Source organism: Dendrobates tinctorius, unplaced genomic scaffold (assembly GCF_039654945.1).
Source record: "Dendrobates tinctorius isolate UK_male_01 unplaced genomic scaffold, ASM3965494v1 ptg000038l, whole genome shotgun sequence".
NCBI classification, from domain to species: domain Eukaryota; kingdom Metazoa; phylum Chordata; class Amphibia; order Anura; family Dendrobatidae; genus Dendrobates; species Dendrobates tinctorius.
The window spans coordinates 17,529,836-17,547,454 of NW_027361706.1; the positions used below are offsets into that span (position 1 = coordinate 17,529,836).

At 44.8% G+C, this 17,619-nt stretch overlaps 1 protein-coding gene across 3 annotated transcripts in view; it reads left to right on the plus strand.

The window, feature by feature from the left end:
* The window catches only part of ATG7 (autophagy related 7), a 354,904-nt gene that overhangs the window by 190,185 nt on the left and 147,100 nt on the right, over nucleotides 1–17,619 (plus strand). For all 3 annotated transcript variants that reach the window (XM_073574239.1, XM_073574238.1, XM_073574240.1), the window contains exon 18: nucleotides 5,776–5,898. In XM_073574239.1, coding sequence (XP_073430340.1) covers nucleotides 5,776–5,898 — 123 coding nt within the window. The remainder of the gene's footprint in view (nucleotides 1–5,775; nucleotides 5,899–17,619) is intronic.

Sequence of the window (17,619 nt, forward strand, 5' to 3'; positions counted from 1 at the left end):
GAGCAGGGCAGAGAGAAGCCGCTGGATACCTGCCTTGGACTGTCAGGCTAGGCGAGCAGTGCAGGGAGAAGCCACTGGAGACCTGCTTTGGACTGTCAATCTAGTTGAGCAGAGAGAAGCCGCTGGATACCTGCTTTGGACTGTCAATCTAGTTGAGCAGAGAGAAGCCGCTGGATACCTGCTTTGGACTGTCAGTCTAGTTGAGCAGGGCAGAGAGAAGCCGCTGGATACCTGCCTTGGACTGTCAGTCTAGGTGAGCAGGGCAGGGAGAAGCTGCTGGATAACTGCCTTGGACTGTCAGTCTAGGCGAGCAGGGCAGGGAGAAGCCACTGGAGACCTGCCTTGGACTGTCAGTCTAGGCGAGCAGGGCAGGGAGAAGCCATTGGAGACCTGCCTTGGACTGTCAGTCTAGGCGGGCAGTGTGAAGCCGCTGGATACCTGCCTTGGACTAGTCATCGTGGCCATGATTAAGAGCTAGTGTAGCTCGAAATGTGTTGACCGTTATACAATCATGGTTATTAAATTTTTTCTTTTTCATGTTTTAATTTACCAATAAATGTGATGTTTTATTACTTTTGCGGTTGCTGGATTTTCCAACTCTTTTTCACAGCATGAATCTGCTGTTAGCCCTTTGAGAGAGATTTAAAAGGAACCTTTTTTTTTTTTTTAGGGGAGGTAGGAGGTACATTAGGAATAGAAGACACTGTTCTAAAAGAATTGTTAATCTCGAATTTTAAAGGAAAAGGGTTTGATAACGTTCAATAAGTCGATGGATCCTCCAGGAGGTTTCTGTGTTCTGACCCCAGTCCAGCCATACACATGGACTTCCTGAGATAAGAGATCTTACATCAGTTATGGTTACAAGTTCAGACCCAGGCAACTCCCTTGTGTTCCTTTCTGGAAAATCTCAGCTTAATGTCCTCTGCCATTACATGTGGGTGTCCCGGAATATAACCATCTGATGTATTCAGCCCGTACTCCACCCTGACTTCTAAATGCTGGGAGAAGAATAAAGCAGGGGCCCGCTGCTGGGCCTCCAACAGACTGCTGAGTCAAGCCAGCCAGTCCCCACGATACATCCTGAAAGCGTTTCCTATTATTTTATCTGGGGCCCGCGCAGCAAGCCTCCTCCTCCTCGATTTCCTCTCCACCATTTGCTTATCTCCCTCTGAGCTAAGCGAGTTTGTTTCATTTGGGTCTCTGCTGGTTCCCAGTGGCCAGATGGTTATATAATGTATGTTATGTAGAATATTAAGTAGTATAGAATGGAAAAAAAAAAAATACTGTGCAGCTGATAAAAATGAACTCTAAGTCCCCGTATTCAGGACCTGCACATTTAGCCAAAAAGAATCTGAATTGTTATTTAAAAAAAAAATTAACAAACTACTAAAAAAAACACAATACCTACAATCCACTGTTAGCTTGTAAATTGAAATACTGGGCTTGCTTGCTTTTTGCGAAAAAAAGCCAAATTCTTGAAAGACGCATTATCTGTTCTTCGGCCAAAAGGAGACAAATTAGTTTCGTTATTGGCACTATTTGTGGGCCCATATAACTTTTTAAAACTTTTTTTTTTTTACAATATTTATATATTAATAATTAATTTATTAGTTCCCCTAAGGGAACTTGAATGAGCGATCCTATGGTAGCATGGGTAATATACTGCACTATTTATAAGGAGGATGTGCTGACAGATGGCGCACTCTCCCTCTGTCAAACTATTGTGTTCCACTGTTGGCATTGGCAGCGGGAGTTATAAGAGGTTACATTCCTGGGATGGGTGAGATCACCAGTCCTCTCAGTTATAGAAAGATCCTACTGATCACACTGGTATGAAAGTAGTACTGTCTGATCAGGATGTCGTATATATCCGTCACAAAGCACCAACTGACGGATATATACGTCAACTAGCGCTAGCTAGGGGCGAGTTTCTAGTTACTAAAGTCCTGTGATTACAGCATCCTCAGCGCTAGAACTTTCATTGTGTAATATCGTTCCAATATGGGTGAAGGGAAGAGGAACAGCCTATTGTGAGACTACATGCTTGTCGAAATAGTGACTATGGCGGAGCACCCACTCCAATCTAGAACATGGCAGATAGTGGCAGTAACTGCCTTTTAGTGAACTACCAAAATGGCAGCAGCCCAACTTTGGAGAGAGGAACTCCAGAAGTTCCAAAAAAAAAGTCTGTATGATAAGGAAGAAAACTGTCAATCAAGCTGGTTGGCGGACAAGCCCGATGGAGCCTCTTTGTGGACATTGTTCCTTGTGTCCAGCTCATTTGTCAGATTGTGTTTTTGGTATTTTTCTCTAAAGTGCCGCATCGTTTCAAAGTAAAACCTTCCCCTTGGGTTCAGGCAGCACGAATCCCCTGATGAACCCGGCCTAATACCGGGACGTATTTCTAGTGTCTTGGCAGCTTTGTATGGCCTGAATTTTTCACTTTTTACCATATAAGGTGTATTTGTCCTGGTTACTAGAGAGGTATAGTTGGCTGGAAATGTTCCCGACCACTCTTCCCATTAGTGTTGAATGAAGCCATTAGCTGTAAGTCCGGCGTTGTCCTCACAGGCTCGGCTTCCTTCCTCTGCTCCCTTTCCTGTTTGTGTATGGGAACCTTCCTCCGTTGTGTAAGGACAGGAAGGTCACTCTTTCTATGGAAGTCTGAGGCGTGCCAGAATCCCACTACACACAGATTTTTTTTTTTTTTTTATTATTATTATTATTATTATTTTTTTTTTTTTTAGTACATGCAGACTATTGTCGTGTTGACTCTTTTCATTCCTCGTAATGTTCATGGCCTGCGGTATTAATGGTCCTTGCCACAAGACAACATCCTGCAAAGCAGCATGAATAAGAATGGTAAATGTACGTGGAATTATTGGCGTAGAGCAGAAGACGTGAATTGTTACTACTTTTCTTTATGGTCGGGGGGTGGTAGCTATTTGCCGTAGATTGTGCTTTTCGTTGACTTTAGGAAATGGCGCATATCCCAGAATAGGACTATTACTATTATTTCTAAACCTATTTTTCTTTTCCTTTCTTTTAAGCCACGTCATGCCTTCTCCTGGGCCTGGTTAATTATTGTGAGCAGAAATGGATGGGAAATTGCTTTGGCCGGCCTGAGTTTCAGTAATAGTTTTTATTCTACCATGCTATTTTTTGGACTGGCAAATCTTTATATCTGGCCAGGCGAAACAATTAACCCTTCTCCCTGTAAAGGGAATCTGTAGCCAGATTTTTGCTATCCTCCCATCTGTGAGCAGCATATTGTAGAGGCAGATACCCTAATTCCAGTGAGGTATCACTTACTGAGCTGCTTGATACAGTTTTAATTAAAAACCTGTGTTTTATCTGCCTCAGATTTAGCAGCTCTCTGAATTCTGAGCTCTGTATAACCCCACCCACACCACTTATTGGCTGCAGTCTGCCAATGCACAGTGTACAGAGAAAGTTGCCAATCAGTGGGGTGGACGAGGTTATACCAAACTCAGCATTTAGACAACTGTTAAATCTGCAGCAGAGAAAACAGTGATTTTATCAAAACTGCAACAAAGGAAGTGATAGATCACTGGAATCAGGGTCTCTGCCCCTACGTCAGATGGAGTAGCAAACACCTGGTGACAGATTCAAATTAAAAAATAGACTTATGGTCTCATGGTCACATATGTTGTCCATATTAGGGCACATAGATGTAATTTAGGTGGGTCCGTTGCTCAAGACCCCGTCGATGACAGATATTCTCAAGTGATGGTGATACATTTAGGGGCTCTGGCTTATGGCTACAGGCTGAAGGTTGCTCTGATTATCACAGTCCTTCTTCTACAAGGACTGGGGCATCTTATAGGTTAATTTAGTTTCTTCTGTTACTTCTACTTGTCCTAACATGTCTGTGATGTGATTTTGGTTTTGGGGCCTGCAGTGTTGGAACATTGACATATTTATGATCTCCTTATTCTAGTCCTTGATCTGCTGTTCTTTGATGTGCTGCTCTTGTTCTAAGTGTCACTTGTCTCTTAAGCCCCCGCGTGTGTTCATGTAATTACACTACAATCCAGGGACATGGCTTTATGGACATACCTCTAGTACAGAAGCCTTAGGGCATCTGTTTTTATTTTCTGGCTCCGTTATACTCGTCCTGTTACCCCTGTGATGGGTGTATAAGACATCTTGTTTTGCTTCTTCTACACTCATCTACAGGTAAAGCTATTATTTCCTTGCAGTGAACACAGCTGAATGTAGGGTTTCTAGCATCAAGACCCTTCATGATCAGCGGCCGAGGGACCTGAAAGGGATTCTTTAATCAGACATTTTCAGGAACACTATTTTATTACAAATGTTTGCAATTTTCACATATACACCCTGTTCCATACATTTGACTTTTCAGCAGTTTCCTTATCACAGTCAGGATTACAATGAAAGGTAACACCTTTATCCACAACTAATAACACAGGACCCACCATTTACAATAGGCGATGTCACAGCTCACCTCCTCCCCCTCCCTCCCTTCATAATTCTCTTTGCCCTGATGACAGCATGCTCCTTACATAATGCCGTGCATTAGGATCTGAGTCAGGCTATTTCTGCTAATATCTACGTGCCCAGATAAGGACCTTAAAGTGCAATTTATGCTTTATTTAAAGGGAGTCTGTCAGGTGATTCAGGCTGCACTAGTTAGACAGCGCCAGGATTTCACAGATGATTTACTTTGAAGATCCAGCTGGGGACGTTATCCCGAGACCAGTTTAGCCTGGCGTCACCTCCGGCCATCTCCTCCCATCACCGCAGCTGGCGAATGCAGGTCTCTCCCTTCCATGTACAGAGAGAGAGGACTGTCAATCACCAGCTCAGCTGCAGCGCTGGGAAGAGCCGGTCAGACAAACTAACTTGGTCTCCAGCCAGTCCTTCAAAGTATGGGATTTCTGAGGGTTTCAGAGAATAATATACTAGGCTAAAATTTGTTCCTCCCGCAGTTTGGGCGGCACGAATCGCCTGGCGGGTTCTTTGGCAGCCATTTTATTGTGGCATATATCTATAAAAATTCATAGCATAAAAGTGTTATGAAAGTTGAAAAAGTGATGGTCAATCCTTAGAATAGGCCATCCGTGTCAGATCGGTGACAGTCTGACTCTCGGCTCCGCTACTAATCAGCCATTTGGGAGGGATTCGGCTTTCAGGCCTCTTCTCTGTGTCTGTGCGGCACAGTCCTGCACTTTTTGTAGCAGGTGTGCAACATTTTACAGCTTTCTCTGATTGAGATGAAGGATGCGGAGTTTCCAATGGCGCTATAGAAAATGGTCGCAAAGGTGGAACATAGCCTTTACGGGTTTTTTTTTAAAATAGTTTACATTTCCTGAGCAGGTAATGTGGCAGGCGACTCCGTGAGAAAGCGTACCACCTGAAGGCGCAGTAGCTGTCACTTTTCTTGGATTATGCAGAACAAACATGAGGTTTTATTGTAGCGGGATTACTGGATATACACAGCGCCTTCACTACAACTACGAAAGCACACACAGTCATTCTTAACTGTGTGTCAGAAAAGCGATTTATCTCTGCAGGATTACTAAAAGGCTGATTACAATATCGCTGTGCTCCCTGTTTCTTTCTGGCGGTGTAGACCAGTTCTTGCACCAAGTTCAGCAGCAGCGCCCTCTCTAGACTCTGAAGTTGAACCTTTTTTTTTTTTTGAGCTGCTATTAAACCCCTTTTTTTACCGTTATTTGAAGGTGATTGATCTCACTTACGGCACTAATCTTTACCTCTCGTCTTTTCCAGGTGATAGATCAGTATGAGAAAGATGGCTTCCAGTTCTTGGTCAAAGTTTTTAACTCTTCGCACTCCTTCCTGGAAGATTTGACGGGCCTTACGTTGCTGCATCAGGAGACGCAGGCGGCAGAGGTTAGGATTCTTTAACCCTTCCTTGTCCGTATGTCCATTAGGATGCTTTCTAGTGAGGTAAGGTGTTATATCCGAGCATGCTTGGGAACTTATCGAGTGTCTTCGGCGTGCTCGAAAAGTATGTTCGAGTCCCTGCTGCTGCATGTTTTGCAGGGATTGCCCGTTTGTTAGGAAATGCCTGCATGTGTTGCGGCTGTCGAACAGCTGCGGGGAATCGAACATATTTTTCGACCACACCAAAGACAATGTTCGACTCCCCGCGGCTGCATGTCTTGCGACTGTTCAACAGCTGCAACACATGCCGGGATTTCATAACAAACGGGAAATCTCTGCATGAGTTGTTGTCGAACAGCCGTGAGACATGCAGCCGCAGGGAATCGAACATAGTATTCGAGCACGCCGAAGACGACAATCACCCGAGCACGCTCCAATAACACCTTATCCCAGCACGTTCACTCATCACTATTGTTTTCATTTTGTGACCCTAAGGCCAAGAGCAGGCAACGTGTTGTTGCTCGTGTTGTTTTTTTTGGGGGTTTTTTTTCCCTAAACATCCAGTTTTATAACTTCACTGCATTAAAATCACAGATGTTCAAAGATGTTCTGTTAATTGTTAGTCTATAATGTTAGACCGATCCCTACGATGCTTTCATCGGCAGATGTGTCATATGCTTTAGATAGCATTCCAATTGCTGGGCAAATGAAGGTTTCCTTAAACCAGCCATATGCAATTTAGATTACCATATAATGGCAATTAGTTGTTCACAGCGGCCATATCTATTCAGTTTGACAGGGAAGATTGTGTTTAATGTATTGCCAAAAGTGACTTTATTAAAGGGAATCTGTCCACAGGTTTTTCTTATATAATCTGAGAGTAGCATGAGGTGAAGGGCAGAGACCCTGATTCCAGCGATGGATCATTTAATGGGCTGCTTATTGTTTCAATAAAATCAGTGTTTTATCAGCTGGATATGATCACTACAGGACTAGGTGTCTCGTGCCTCCTAGTCCTCCTGCTCGGTGTAACCCTGCACACAACACTTATTTTTTATTTTTTTTGCTTTCTGTCAATGTACAGTGTACACCGAAATGTTTTATCACAAGCAAGTCCATAATTGTAAGTAATTCCCCACTTAGAGAAAAAAAATGTGTGTGTGGTCGGGGGTTCTCCAACCATATTCAAGCTACCATATACCAGGTTTATCGTTTACCAGCCTGTTTACCCAGGCCGACCCAACTTCAGATGCGTACTGACAGATCTTTCATAGATCATTCAGTGCACATCGGCTCCCTTCCTCTCAGCAGCACAGGTTCTGTTTCCACTACCGAGAACAATGGTCAGTTCTGTAGCAGAAAGCATCTTTTCACCTGACGATCAAGTGTTTTGCTCGTTCGTCAGGTGAGACCAAGATAATCGCGAAATGATCTTTCGCAAGAACGATAATCTTGCAGTGTAAATAGACTAAGTTTTGGTGATCTTTATTAGATCCGGAATGCATTTATCACCATTGTCCGGCTAGACTTGAAGCATTTTGAGAGCTTATCATTGTCCTGCTAACAAGCGGTAACCCTGATGTTAATACTTTACTGATTAAAAGACGTCTTGTTTACTTTCATATATCTTCTGAATATCGTTGTGCTGGATCCAGTTCCTCTTACTATAAATCCCACAGCCTTAGCCGCACTGCTAATAATAGAGCCATGATTCAAGTTACTCTGGAAGTTATTTGAAGGCCGCGCTGAGCTCATCTCCGAAGATAGCTCCCACCTGACGCCGGAGCGCAGCTCCACACAAAGATTTAGTGCCGCTCGCTCGTGTATCCAGTGTCAGGAGTCGGTAAACTGTTGATCATTGTGAGAAGGATCTTACAGTGTCAGAGAAGTTTATTCAGGATGGGGCGTAATTTGCTCCCTGGTTAAATTACCGTGATGGTCCACCTGCAGGAAATTGACCGACTTGAGTTGCACTAAGTAACACCAACTTTGTTCAGTAGCAGATTGCTCAGCTGAGCATTGATATGTTCCCTATGGGGAGAGCAGAGTGAGTCTATAGAACCAAAGAATTCTTCATTCAAACAGTGTATTCCTTCCAGAGTGAGAAATACTTTACAGTAAAGGCTATGTACATCTCCGCATAGAATTTTTAAAAATTGTTTATTTCCTCCCTAATTATAAGGTTGCATTTTATATAGCCGTCATTCAAATTTTTGTAACATTTTGTAGTTGTTGAATGTCTGTAAAGCCCCCGTTACACACTGCGATATCGCTAGCGATATCGCTGCATGTGATAATTACCTCCGACCGCTTCCCCGCTGGTTATCGGTGATCACGCAAGAAGGTCCTGGACCATTCCTCGTCGGCCACTTCCTGCGGCGCTTCCTGCTGTGACGACGAGCAACGCGTGGACCGGGCAGGAGGACGCAGGATCGCCGCGTCTGACAGGTAAGTAGCGATCCCCGTCCCCAGCGATGTCGCTAGTGAGATCTGCCTGAGTGGCAGCTCACTAGCGACCACCTAGTGATGCACCAGCGATCCTGACCGCGTCATATCGCTAGTCGGGATCGCTGGTGCATCGCTAGGTGTAACGGTACCCTAAGTCCTTTTATCTTGTGGAGTGATCTGCAAAAAAAAAAAAATCTGTCAGAGCTTCTGGTTTTAACAACCCTCTCTGCTTTTTTTTTCTGTCTGTCAATGTAAGTGGTAGCAGCTTGGGAAGGGGTTGTTCAGAGATCTGCAGTGGAGAGGGGAGAAAGTGTCTAGTAGGGCACGGACACTGAAAGCAGGCTATAGACAAAAAGGAAAGCACATGTACTGGAAAGTCTTGAAGCTCTGCTGATACATGAAAGCAAATGTAGCATATACTAAAGCCAGAGTGTTGGCATTGATGGAGGGGTCTTGCTCTCTCATCTTTCTCATCTCTATCTCTTTCTCTAACTCTCTGTCTCTGTATCTCTCTCAATCTCTCTCATCTTTCATAGAATCGTAGAGTTGGAAGGGACCTCCTGGGCCATCTGGTCCAACCCCCTGCTCAAAGCAGGATTCGCTAAATCATCCCAGTCAGATGTCTGTCCAGCCTCTGTTTGAAGACTTCCATTGAAGGAGAACTCGCCACTTCTCGTGGTAGCCTGTTCCACTCATTGATCACTCTAACTGTCAAAAAGTTTTTTCTTATATCTAATCTGTGTCTCCTCCCTTTCAGTTTCATCCCATTGCTTCTAGTCTTTCCTTGTGCAAATGAGAATAAAGATGCTCCCTCTACAATGTGACAGCCCTTTAGATATTTCTAGACAGCTATTTAGTCTCCTCTCAGTCTTCTCTTTTGCAAACTAAACATTCCCAAATCCTGCAACCTTTCCTCATAAGACAGGGTTTGCAGACCGGTCACCATTCTAGTCGCTCTTTTCTGAACTTGCTCCAGTTTGTTGATGTCTTTTTTAAAATGTGGTGCCCAAAACTGGACACAATATTCCAGATGAGGTCTGACCATAGAGGAGTAGAGGGCAATAATGACTTCACGTGATCTAGACTGTATGCTTCTGTTAATACATCCTAGAATTGGATTTGCCTTTTTTGCTGCTGCGTCACACTGTTGACTCATATTCAGTCTGTTATCTATTAGTATACCCAAGTCTTTTTCAAATGTGCTGTTGCTTAGCCCTATTCCTCCCATTCTGTATATGCTTTTATCATTTTTATTGCCCAGATGTAGTACTTTGCATTTTTCCCTGTTAAAAACCATTCTGTTAGTTGCTGCCCACTGCTCCAGTTTATTAATATATTTTTGAATCCTCTCTCTCTCTTCTCTAGTATTAGCTATCCCTCCTTGCTTTGTGTCATCAGCAAATTTAATCCGTTTACCCTCAATTCCATCATCTAAATCATTGATAAAGATGTTGAACAATACAGGGCCCAGGACAGAGCCCTGTGGTACCCCACTTGACACATTCTTCCAACTGGATGTGCAGCCATTTACGACCACTCTTTGGATCCGATCACTAAGCCAGTTATGAATCCACCTAACAGTTGCCTTGTTCATTCCATACTTAGTCATTTTTTCAATAAGGATTGTATGAGATACTTTGTCAAATGCTTTGCTGAAGGCAAGATATACTATATCTACAGCATTTCCTTGATCCACCCAATCAGTGATTCCGTCATAGAAGGAAATTAAGTTAGTCTGACATGACTTATTAGTTACAAAACCATGCTGACTCCGTTTAATCACTTCATTCTTATCCAGGTACTGACATACATGTTGTTTAATAATTTGTTCAAAGATCTTTCCTGGTATAGAAGTCAGACTCACCGGCCTATAGTTGCCTGGGTCCACCTTCTTCCCCTTTTTGAAGATAGGAACAACATTTGCTCTTCTCAAGTCTTCTGGGACTTCTCCTGTTCTCCAAGAATTTTCAAAGATTATGGAGAGGGGTTCAAAAATTTCTTCTGCTATCTCCTTCAGTACTCTGGGGTGTAATTCATCTGGACCTGGAGACTTGAATTCATTTAGGTTAGCTAAGTGTTTCCTCACTATCTTTCTGTTTATAGATATCCTGGATTCTTCTATTCCCTTAAGTTCTCATCTTTATCTCTCTCTCATCCCTCTCATATCTCTCACATCTCGTCTCTCTCACGTCTCTCACGTCTCTCTCTCACGTCTCTCTCTCACGTCTCTCTCTCACGTCTCTCTCTCTCACGCCTCTCTCTCTCACGCCTCTCTCTCTCACGCCTCTCTCTCTCACGCCTCTCTCTCTCACGCCTCTCTCTCTCACGCCTCTCTCTCTCACGTCTCTCTCTCTCACGTCTCTCTCTCTCACGTCTCTCTCTCTCACGTCTCTCTCTCTCACGTCTCTCTCTCTCACGTCTCTCTCTCTCACGTGTCTCTCTCTCACGTGTCTCTCTCTCACGTGTCTCTCTCTCACGTGTCTCTCTCTCACGTGTCTCTCTCTCACGTGTCTCTCTCTCACGTGTCTCTCTCTCACGTCTCTCTCTCTCACGTCTCTCTCTCTCACGTCTCTCTCTCTCTCACGTCTCTCTCTCTCTCACGTCTCTCTCTCTCACGTCTCTCTCTCTCTCACGTCTCTCTCTCTCTCACGTCTCTCTCTCTCTCACGTCTCTCTCTCTCTCACGTCTCTCTCTCTCTCACGTCTCTCTCTCTCTCACGTCTCTCTCTCTCTCACGTCTCTCTCTCTCTCACGTCTCTCTCTCTCTCACGTCTCTCTCTCTCTCACGTCTCTCTCTCTCTCACGTCTCTCTCTCTCTCACGTCTCTCTCACGTCTCTCTCTCTCTCACGTCTCTCTCTCTCTCACGTCTCTCTCTCTCTCACGTCTCTCTCTCTCTCACGTCTCTCTCTCTCTCACGTCTCTCTCTCTCACGTCTCTCTCTCACGTCTCTCTCTGTCACGTCTCTCTCTGTCACGTCTCTCTCTGTCACGTCTCTCTCTGTCACGTCTCTCTGTCACGTCTCTCTCTGTCACGTCTCTCTCTGTCACGTCTCTCTCTGTCACGTCTCTCTCTGTCACGTCTCTCTCTGTCACGTCTCTCTCTGTCACGTCTCTCGCTGTCACGTCTCTCGCTGTCACGTCTCTCGCTGTCACGTCTCTCGCTGTCACGTCTCTCGCTGTCACGTCGCTCGCTGTCACGTCGCTCGCTGTCACGTCGCTCGCTGTCACGTCGCTCGCTGTCACGTCTCTCCTTCTCTGTCACGTCTCTCCTTCTCTGTCACGTCTCTCCTTCTCTGTCACGTCTCTCCTTCTCTGTCACGTCTCTCCTTCTCTGTCACGTCTCTCCTTCTCTGTCACGTCTCTCCTTCTCTGTCACGTCTCTCCTTCTCTGTCACGTCTCTCCTCTGTCACGTCTCTCCTTCTCTGTCACGTCTCTCCTTCTCTGTCACGTCTCTCCTTCTCTGTCACGTCTCTCCTTCTCTGTCACGTCTCTCCTTCTCTGTCACGTCTCTCCTTCTCTGTCACGTCTCTCCTTCTCTGTCACGTCTCTCCTTCTCTGTCACGTCTCTCCTTCTCTGTCACGTCTCTCCTTCTCTGTCACGTCTCTCCTTCTCTGTCACGTCTCTCCTTCTCTGTCACGTCTCTCCTTCTCTGTCACGTCTCTCCTTCTCTGTCACGTCTCTCCTTCTCTGTCACGTCTCTCCTTCTCTGTCACGTCTCTCCTTCTCTGTCACGTCTCTCCTTCTCTGTCACGTCTCTCCTTCTCTGTCACGTCTCTCCTTCTCTGTCACGTCTCTCCTTCTCTGTCACGTCTCTCCTTCTCTGTCACGTCTCTCCTTCTCTGTCACGTCTCTCCTTCTCTCTCACGTCTCTCCTTCTCTCTCACGTCTCTCCTTCTCTGTCACGTCTCTCCTTCTCTGTCACGTCTCTCCTTCTCTGTCACGTCTCTCCTTCTCTGTCACGTCTCTCCTTCTCTCTCACGTCTCTCCTTCTCTCTCACGTCTCTCCTTCTCTCTCACGTCTCTCCTTCTCTCTCACGTCTCTCCTTCTCTCTCACGTCTCTCCTTCTCTCTCACGTCTCTTTGTAACAGGGAGAAATGCAAAGTACTACATCTGGGCAATAAAAATGAAAAAAGCATATACAGAATGGGAGGAATAGGGCTAAGTGACAGCACATGTGAAAAAGACTTGGGTATGCTAATAGATCACAGACTGAATATGAGTCAACAGTGTGATGCAGCAGCAAAAAAGGCAAATGCAATTCTAGGATGTATTAACAGAAGCATACAGTCTAGATCACGTGAAGTCATTATTTCCCTCTACTCCTCTTTGGTCAGACCTCATCTGGAATATTGTGTCCAGTTTTGGGCACCACATTTTAAAAAAGACATCAACAAACTGGAGCAAGTTCAGAAAAGAGCGACCAGAATGGTGACCGGTCTGCAAACCCTGTCTTATGAGGAAAGGTTGCAGGATTTGGGAATGTTTAGCTTGCAAAAGAGAAGACTGAGAGGAGACTTAATAGCTGTCTACAAATATCTCATGGGCTGTCACATTGTAGAAGGATCATCTTTATTCTCATTTGCACAAGGAAAGACTAGAAGCAATGGGATGAAACTGAATGGGAGGAGACACAGATTAGATATTAGAAAAAACTTTTTGACAGAGTGATCAATGAGTGGAACAGGCTGCCACGAGAAGTGGTGAGTTCTCCTTCAATGGAAGTCTTCAAACAGAGGCTGGACAGACATCTGACTGGGATGATTTAGCGAATCCTGCTTTGAGCAGGGGGTTGGACCAGATGGCCCAGGAGGTCCCTTCCAACTCTACGATTCTATGATATGATTCTATGATATGATTCTCTCTCACGTCTCTCCTTCTCTCTCACGTCTCTCCTTCTCTCTCACGTCTCTCCTTCTCTCTCACGTCTCTCCTTCTCTCTCACGTCTCTCCTCTCTCACGTCTCTTTTTCTCTCTCTCACGTGTCTCTCTCTCTCACGTCTCTCCCTCGCTCTCTCACGTCTCTCCCTCGCTCTCTATCTCTCCTTTGCTCTCTCTCTCCCTCTGATCTCACCTCTATCCATCCCAATATCTCTCATATCTATCCAGCTATCTAATCATCCCTTATCTATCTGTCTATTATCTGTCTGTATGTATGTGCGCTGTATAAATAGCATGTTTCTGTATGTATGTGCTCTGTGTATACATGTATATCTGCATCTATATGCTTGGTATATACCTATAAATATATATGTGCTCTGTGTATACATGTAAATCTGTATGTATGTGCTCAGTAGTGTATACATGCGCTCTGTGCACACACAAATGTATATGTCGCATACTCTGTGTGTGAAGCATCCACATTTATAAATGCCAGCAGTGGAGATGAGAGTTCATTTGTGTGATCATGTAGGCAATCGACCCAACAAACAAGCAAAATCCTCCTCATTCATTGGGTGATTAGACTGTTTATGCCAAAAATCCTTGTACTCAGCAACACATCGCATGTAAACATGTTGGTGATAACATGATACTGTATGGGGACAGATTAATCTATTAGTGATTGTTGTGTGCCCATCATTCTTCGTCAGCCAAGGTAAAGAGGCTGGTAAGCAAGCACCAAGCGTCTTAAATATTATTGATCACACTCATTGAATGGCCCGAACTGAGCTCGTTCAAGTGCAAATGTTTGTGTTTCACGGTGCAATATGCTAGCATTTGGGGCCCCGCTTTAAACTTTTGCTAGGGCCCCACTTTGTCTAATACTGTCCCTGACTACAGCAAGTGAAGGCAGCAGCTACACAGACCTAAAATCAAGGTTAAACTATTGAGACCCTCTAAGGCAGGGGTCTTAAACTCGCGGGCCAACTGCGGCCCTCGGGGCAATAGTTTGTGGCCCTCACCTCATGGGCCCTTGGGACAATAGTTTGCAGCCCTCACCTCGGCCGGGATCACACATGCGAGAAACACGGCCGAATCTCGCATGTGAATTCCCAGTCACACGTAGTACCGCTCATTAAGGTCATGAATATGGACACCACTCCACTCTCAGGCGTGGCGCCCATATTCATGAGCTTAATGAGCGGTGCCATGTGACGTGTGACCGCGCGCTCATACAAGAAGATGTTGGCGCTGGACCATCGGAGCTGCAGCAGGAGGAGGTATGATGATGGCTAGACAGTCACGGCAGCCTACTGTCAGCAGGCAAGGCGTATGAGTCACACTCACAACACATGGAGCAGCCGAGCAGGGACCGGACCGCGCCACAGACTCAGGTGGGCCGGGTTCAGAATGAGCGGTGGGGCAGTGCGGTATATTGCTCTCGGAGGCGGGACATCAGCCGGCCTTATTGAAACTTGCGCCATTACCCCGAGCTCAGAAGCGGAGGTGGCCGCGGAAATTGCTGCTCAGCGGGACAGAAAAAAATCGGAAAAGACGCATCGGCTAACACTGAAACAATGACACCAAGTGGAATTATCTATTACACAGCCCCAAACATGTCATTTTCAAGGCCTGCAGTGAAGAGAAATGTTGGTGATGAACACAGACAATTTCAGGAAAAGTGGGAAGTGCAATATTTCTTTGTTGGGCATCGGGGCATCCCGACATGTCTTATTTGCACAGAGAAAGTTGCCGTGCACAAAGAATACAATGTGCAGCATCATTACATAACTAGACATGCTGAGGAGTCTGCAAAATACCAGGGAGATGAAGGCGCCAACCGGGCGGCTAATCTCAAAAGATATCTACTGAGGCAACAAGATTTCTTTAAGAAAGCAACCAAAGAGAATGATGCAGCAGTGGAAGCTAGCTACATGGTTAGTGAGATGATTGCTAAAGCAGGAAAGCCATTCAAAGAAGGTGAATTTGTAAAAAAGTGCGTATTACAGGCTGTGAGTATTGTCTGCCCAGAAAAGAAAGGTCAGTTCAGCAACATCAGCCTTTCTGCCCACACCGTAGCAGAGCGCATGTCTGACCTGTCCAGTGACATTTATGATCAACTGTGAGAAAGCAAAATGTTTTCAGTGTAAACTCAGTCGCTCTTGATGAGACCACAGACGTCACCGACACTGCCCAGCTCGCAATCTATGTCCATGGTGTTGATGACAATTTTGAAGTCATAGAGGAGTTGCTCAGTGATTCCAGTGCATGGCCAGACCACCGCTCAGGAGATATTTCACCAGCTGTGTGACGCCATCGAGAATGCCGGTTTACCTTGGAGGAGGTTTGTTGGAATAACAATTGATGGAGCGCCATCAATGGCAGGGAGGAAAAATTGACTGGTGACACTTGTTTAAAAGAAACTGGAAGAGGAAGGTGTGGAGGAGGTCATTGCTCGGCATCATCCATCAGCAGGCCCTTTGCAGCAAATGCCTGAAGTTTGACTATGTGATGTCTTTCGTTGTGAAATGCATCAACCAGATCAGATCCAGGGGCTTAAACCACAGAAGGTTTCGTGCTTTTTTAGAGGAAATGGAGTCAGAATATGGGGATGTGCTCTACTCCACCGAGGTACGTCGGCTCAGCAGGGGAAACATATTGAGATTGATTGAGTTGAGAGCGGAAGTGAAAGCCTTCATGGAGAAAGAGGGGGCTGCTGTTCCTGTGCTAAGTGATCCAAAATGGCTCATGGACTTCCCTTTTTTTGTTGATATCACACATGAGCTTAATGTACTGATCAAGAAGTTACAAGGCCAGGGGCAGCTTGTCAGTGCTGCCTATGACAACGTGAGAGCATTCTCTACAAAACTCATGTTATGGAATGCCCAGCTTTCTCAGACAAACCTTGGCCATTTCCCATCATGCAAGGCACTCATGGAAGCAGGCGCGCCAGTCAGTGGTGAGGAGTATATGGATGTCATTTTGAAGCTATGCGAGAGTAAGCGCTGCCAGATCTCTAGCAGCAAGAAGTAGGCAGAAGAAGCCATGTTCAAAACAGGTGATGTTCAATGTTCCATTCATGTTCATAAAGTTAAATAACTGTTAATACAGACATCTGAATAATAAGAATGACGTTTCTCTAGTCAGCAACTATATGTGGTTTCTTCAGTCTTCTATATCTGCTGTATTATCATTTCATTTATTACTGATTGATTTATTTTTTTTCTTATGATTTTGTTAATTTATTTTTTAACACAAAATAAGATGAAAAAATAAAGACATTTGATAACATTGGAATGTTTTTGTTAGAGCTTTTCTTGTGGAAAACCTGATGCGGCCCAACCTCACCCAGATTCTACCTTCAGCGGCCTCTGGGTAAATTGAGTTTGAGACCCCTGCTCTAAAGGCCCCTTTACATTTAGCGATGCACCAGCGATCCGACCCGGTCAGGATCGCTGGTGCATCGCTAAATGATCGCTAGTGAGCTGTCACACAGGCAGATCTCACAGCGATGCAGCAGCGACGCAGCGCACGATACTCACCTTTCACACACAGCGATCCTGGCGTCCTCCCGCCCGCCTCCACGCGTCGCTCGTCGGCGCCAGCAGGAAGCTGACGACGAGAAATGGAGCCGGACATTCTCATGCGATCAGTGCTGGACAGCGGGGGAGCCGGTCGGAGGTAAGTATCTGACATAGCGATATCGCTATAACGTCACAAAATCGGTGATGTTATAGCGATACCGCTATGTGTAAAACCCCCTTAAGGCTATGTGCACACATCATTTTCAGGTGGGCAAAACCAAATTATTTTTTTTTAACAGGAAGATATTTCAGGAAATTCTCGCTTTTTTTGAAGGGTCTTTTAGCTCTTCTGTGTGTTACCACAGCTTGTTTTTGACCACCAGCTATTTTTTGAATGTTTTTATGCCTTTTTTTTTTTTATTGGTGTCTACTGATGATCATCTTTAAACTCAATTCAATGATGAAAAAAAACTTGGTGGTTTTTCAAACAAGGGCATTGGCAAACTGTCCACAAAGACACCCAGGCATCTTCCAAGTGTCTTTTGATCTTCCCTATTGACTTCTACTATACTGTAAGGTATCGTTTTCAGAGTAGAAAACACCTAATGAATGATCAGCCCACTTCTATTTAACCGCTTGGCGTCTTTGGAAATCTGATATATCTATAGATATATCCTTAGATAGATATCAAAAGACAGATAAATCTAAGGATATATCTATCTATCAATCTGTGTGTAATGGAGTGTGGGTTGGACAAATGTAAAAGAGGAGGTTAGACCAAAAATGACATCACAAATCTTTTTTTCTTTTTTTGTTAAATAACATTATCTTTATTTAGCTTACAAAAACGCATACAATCCACATGAAAAAACATG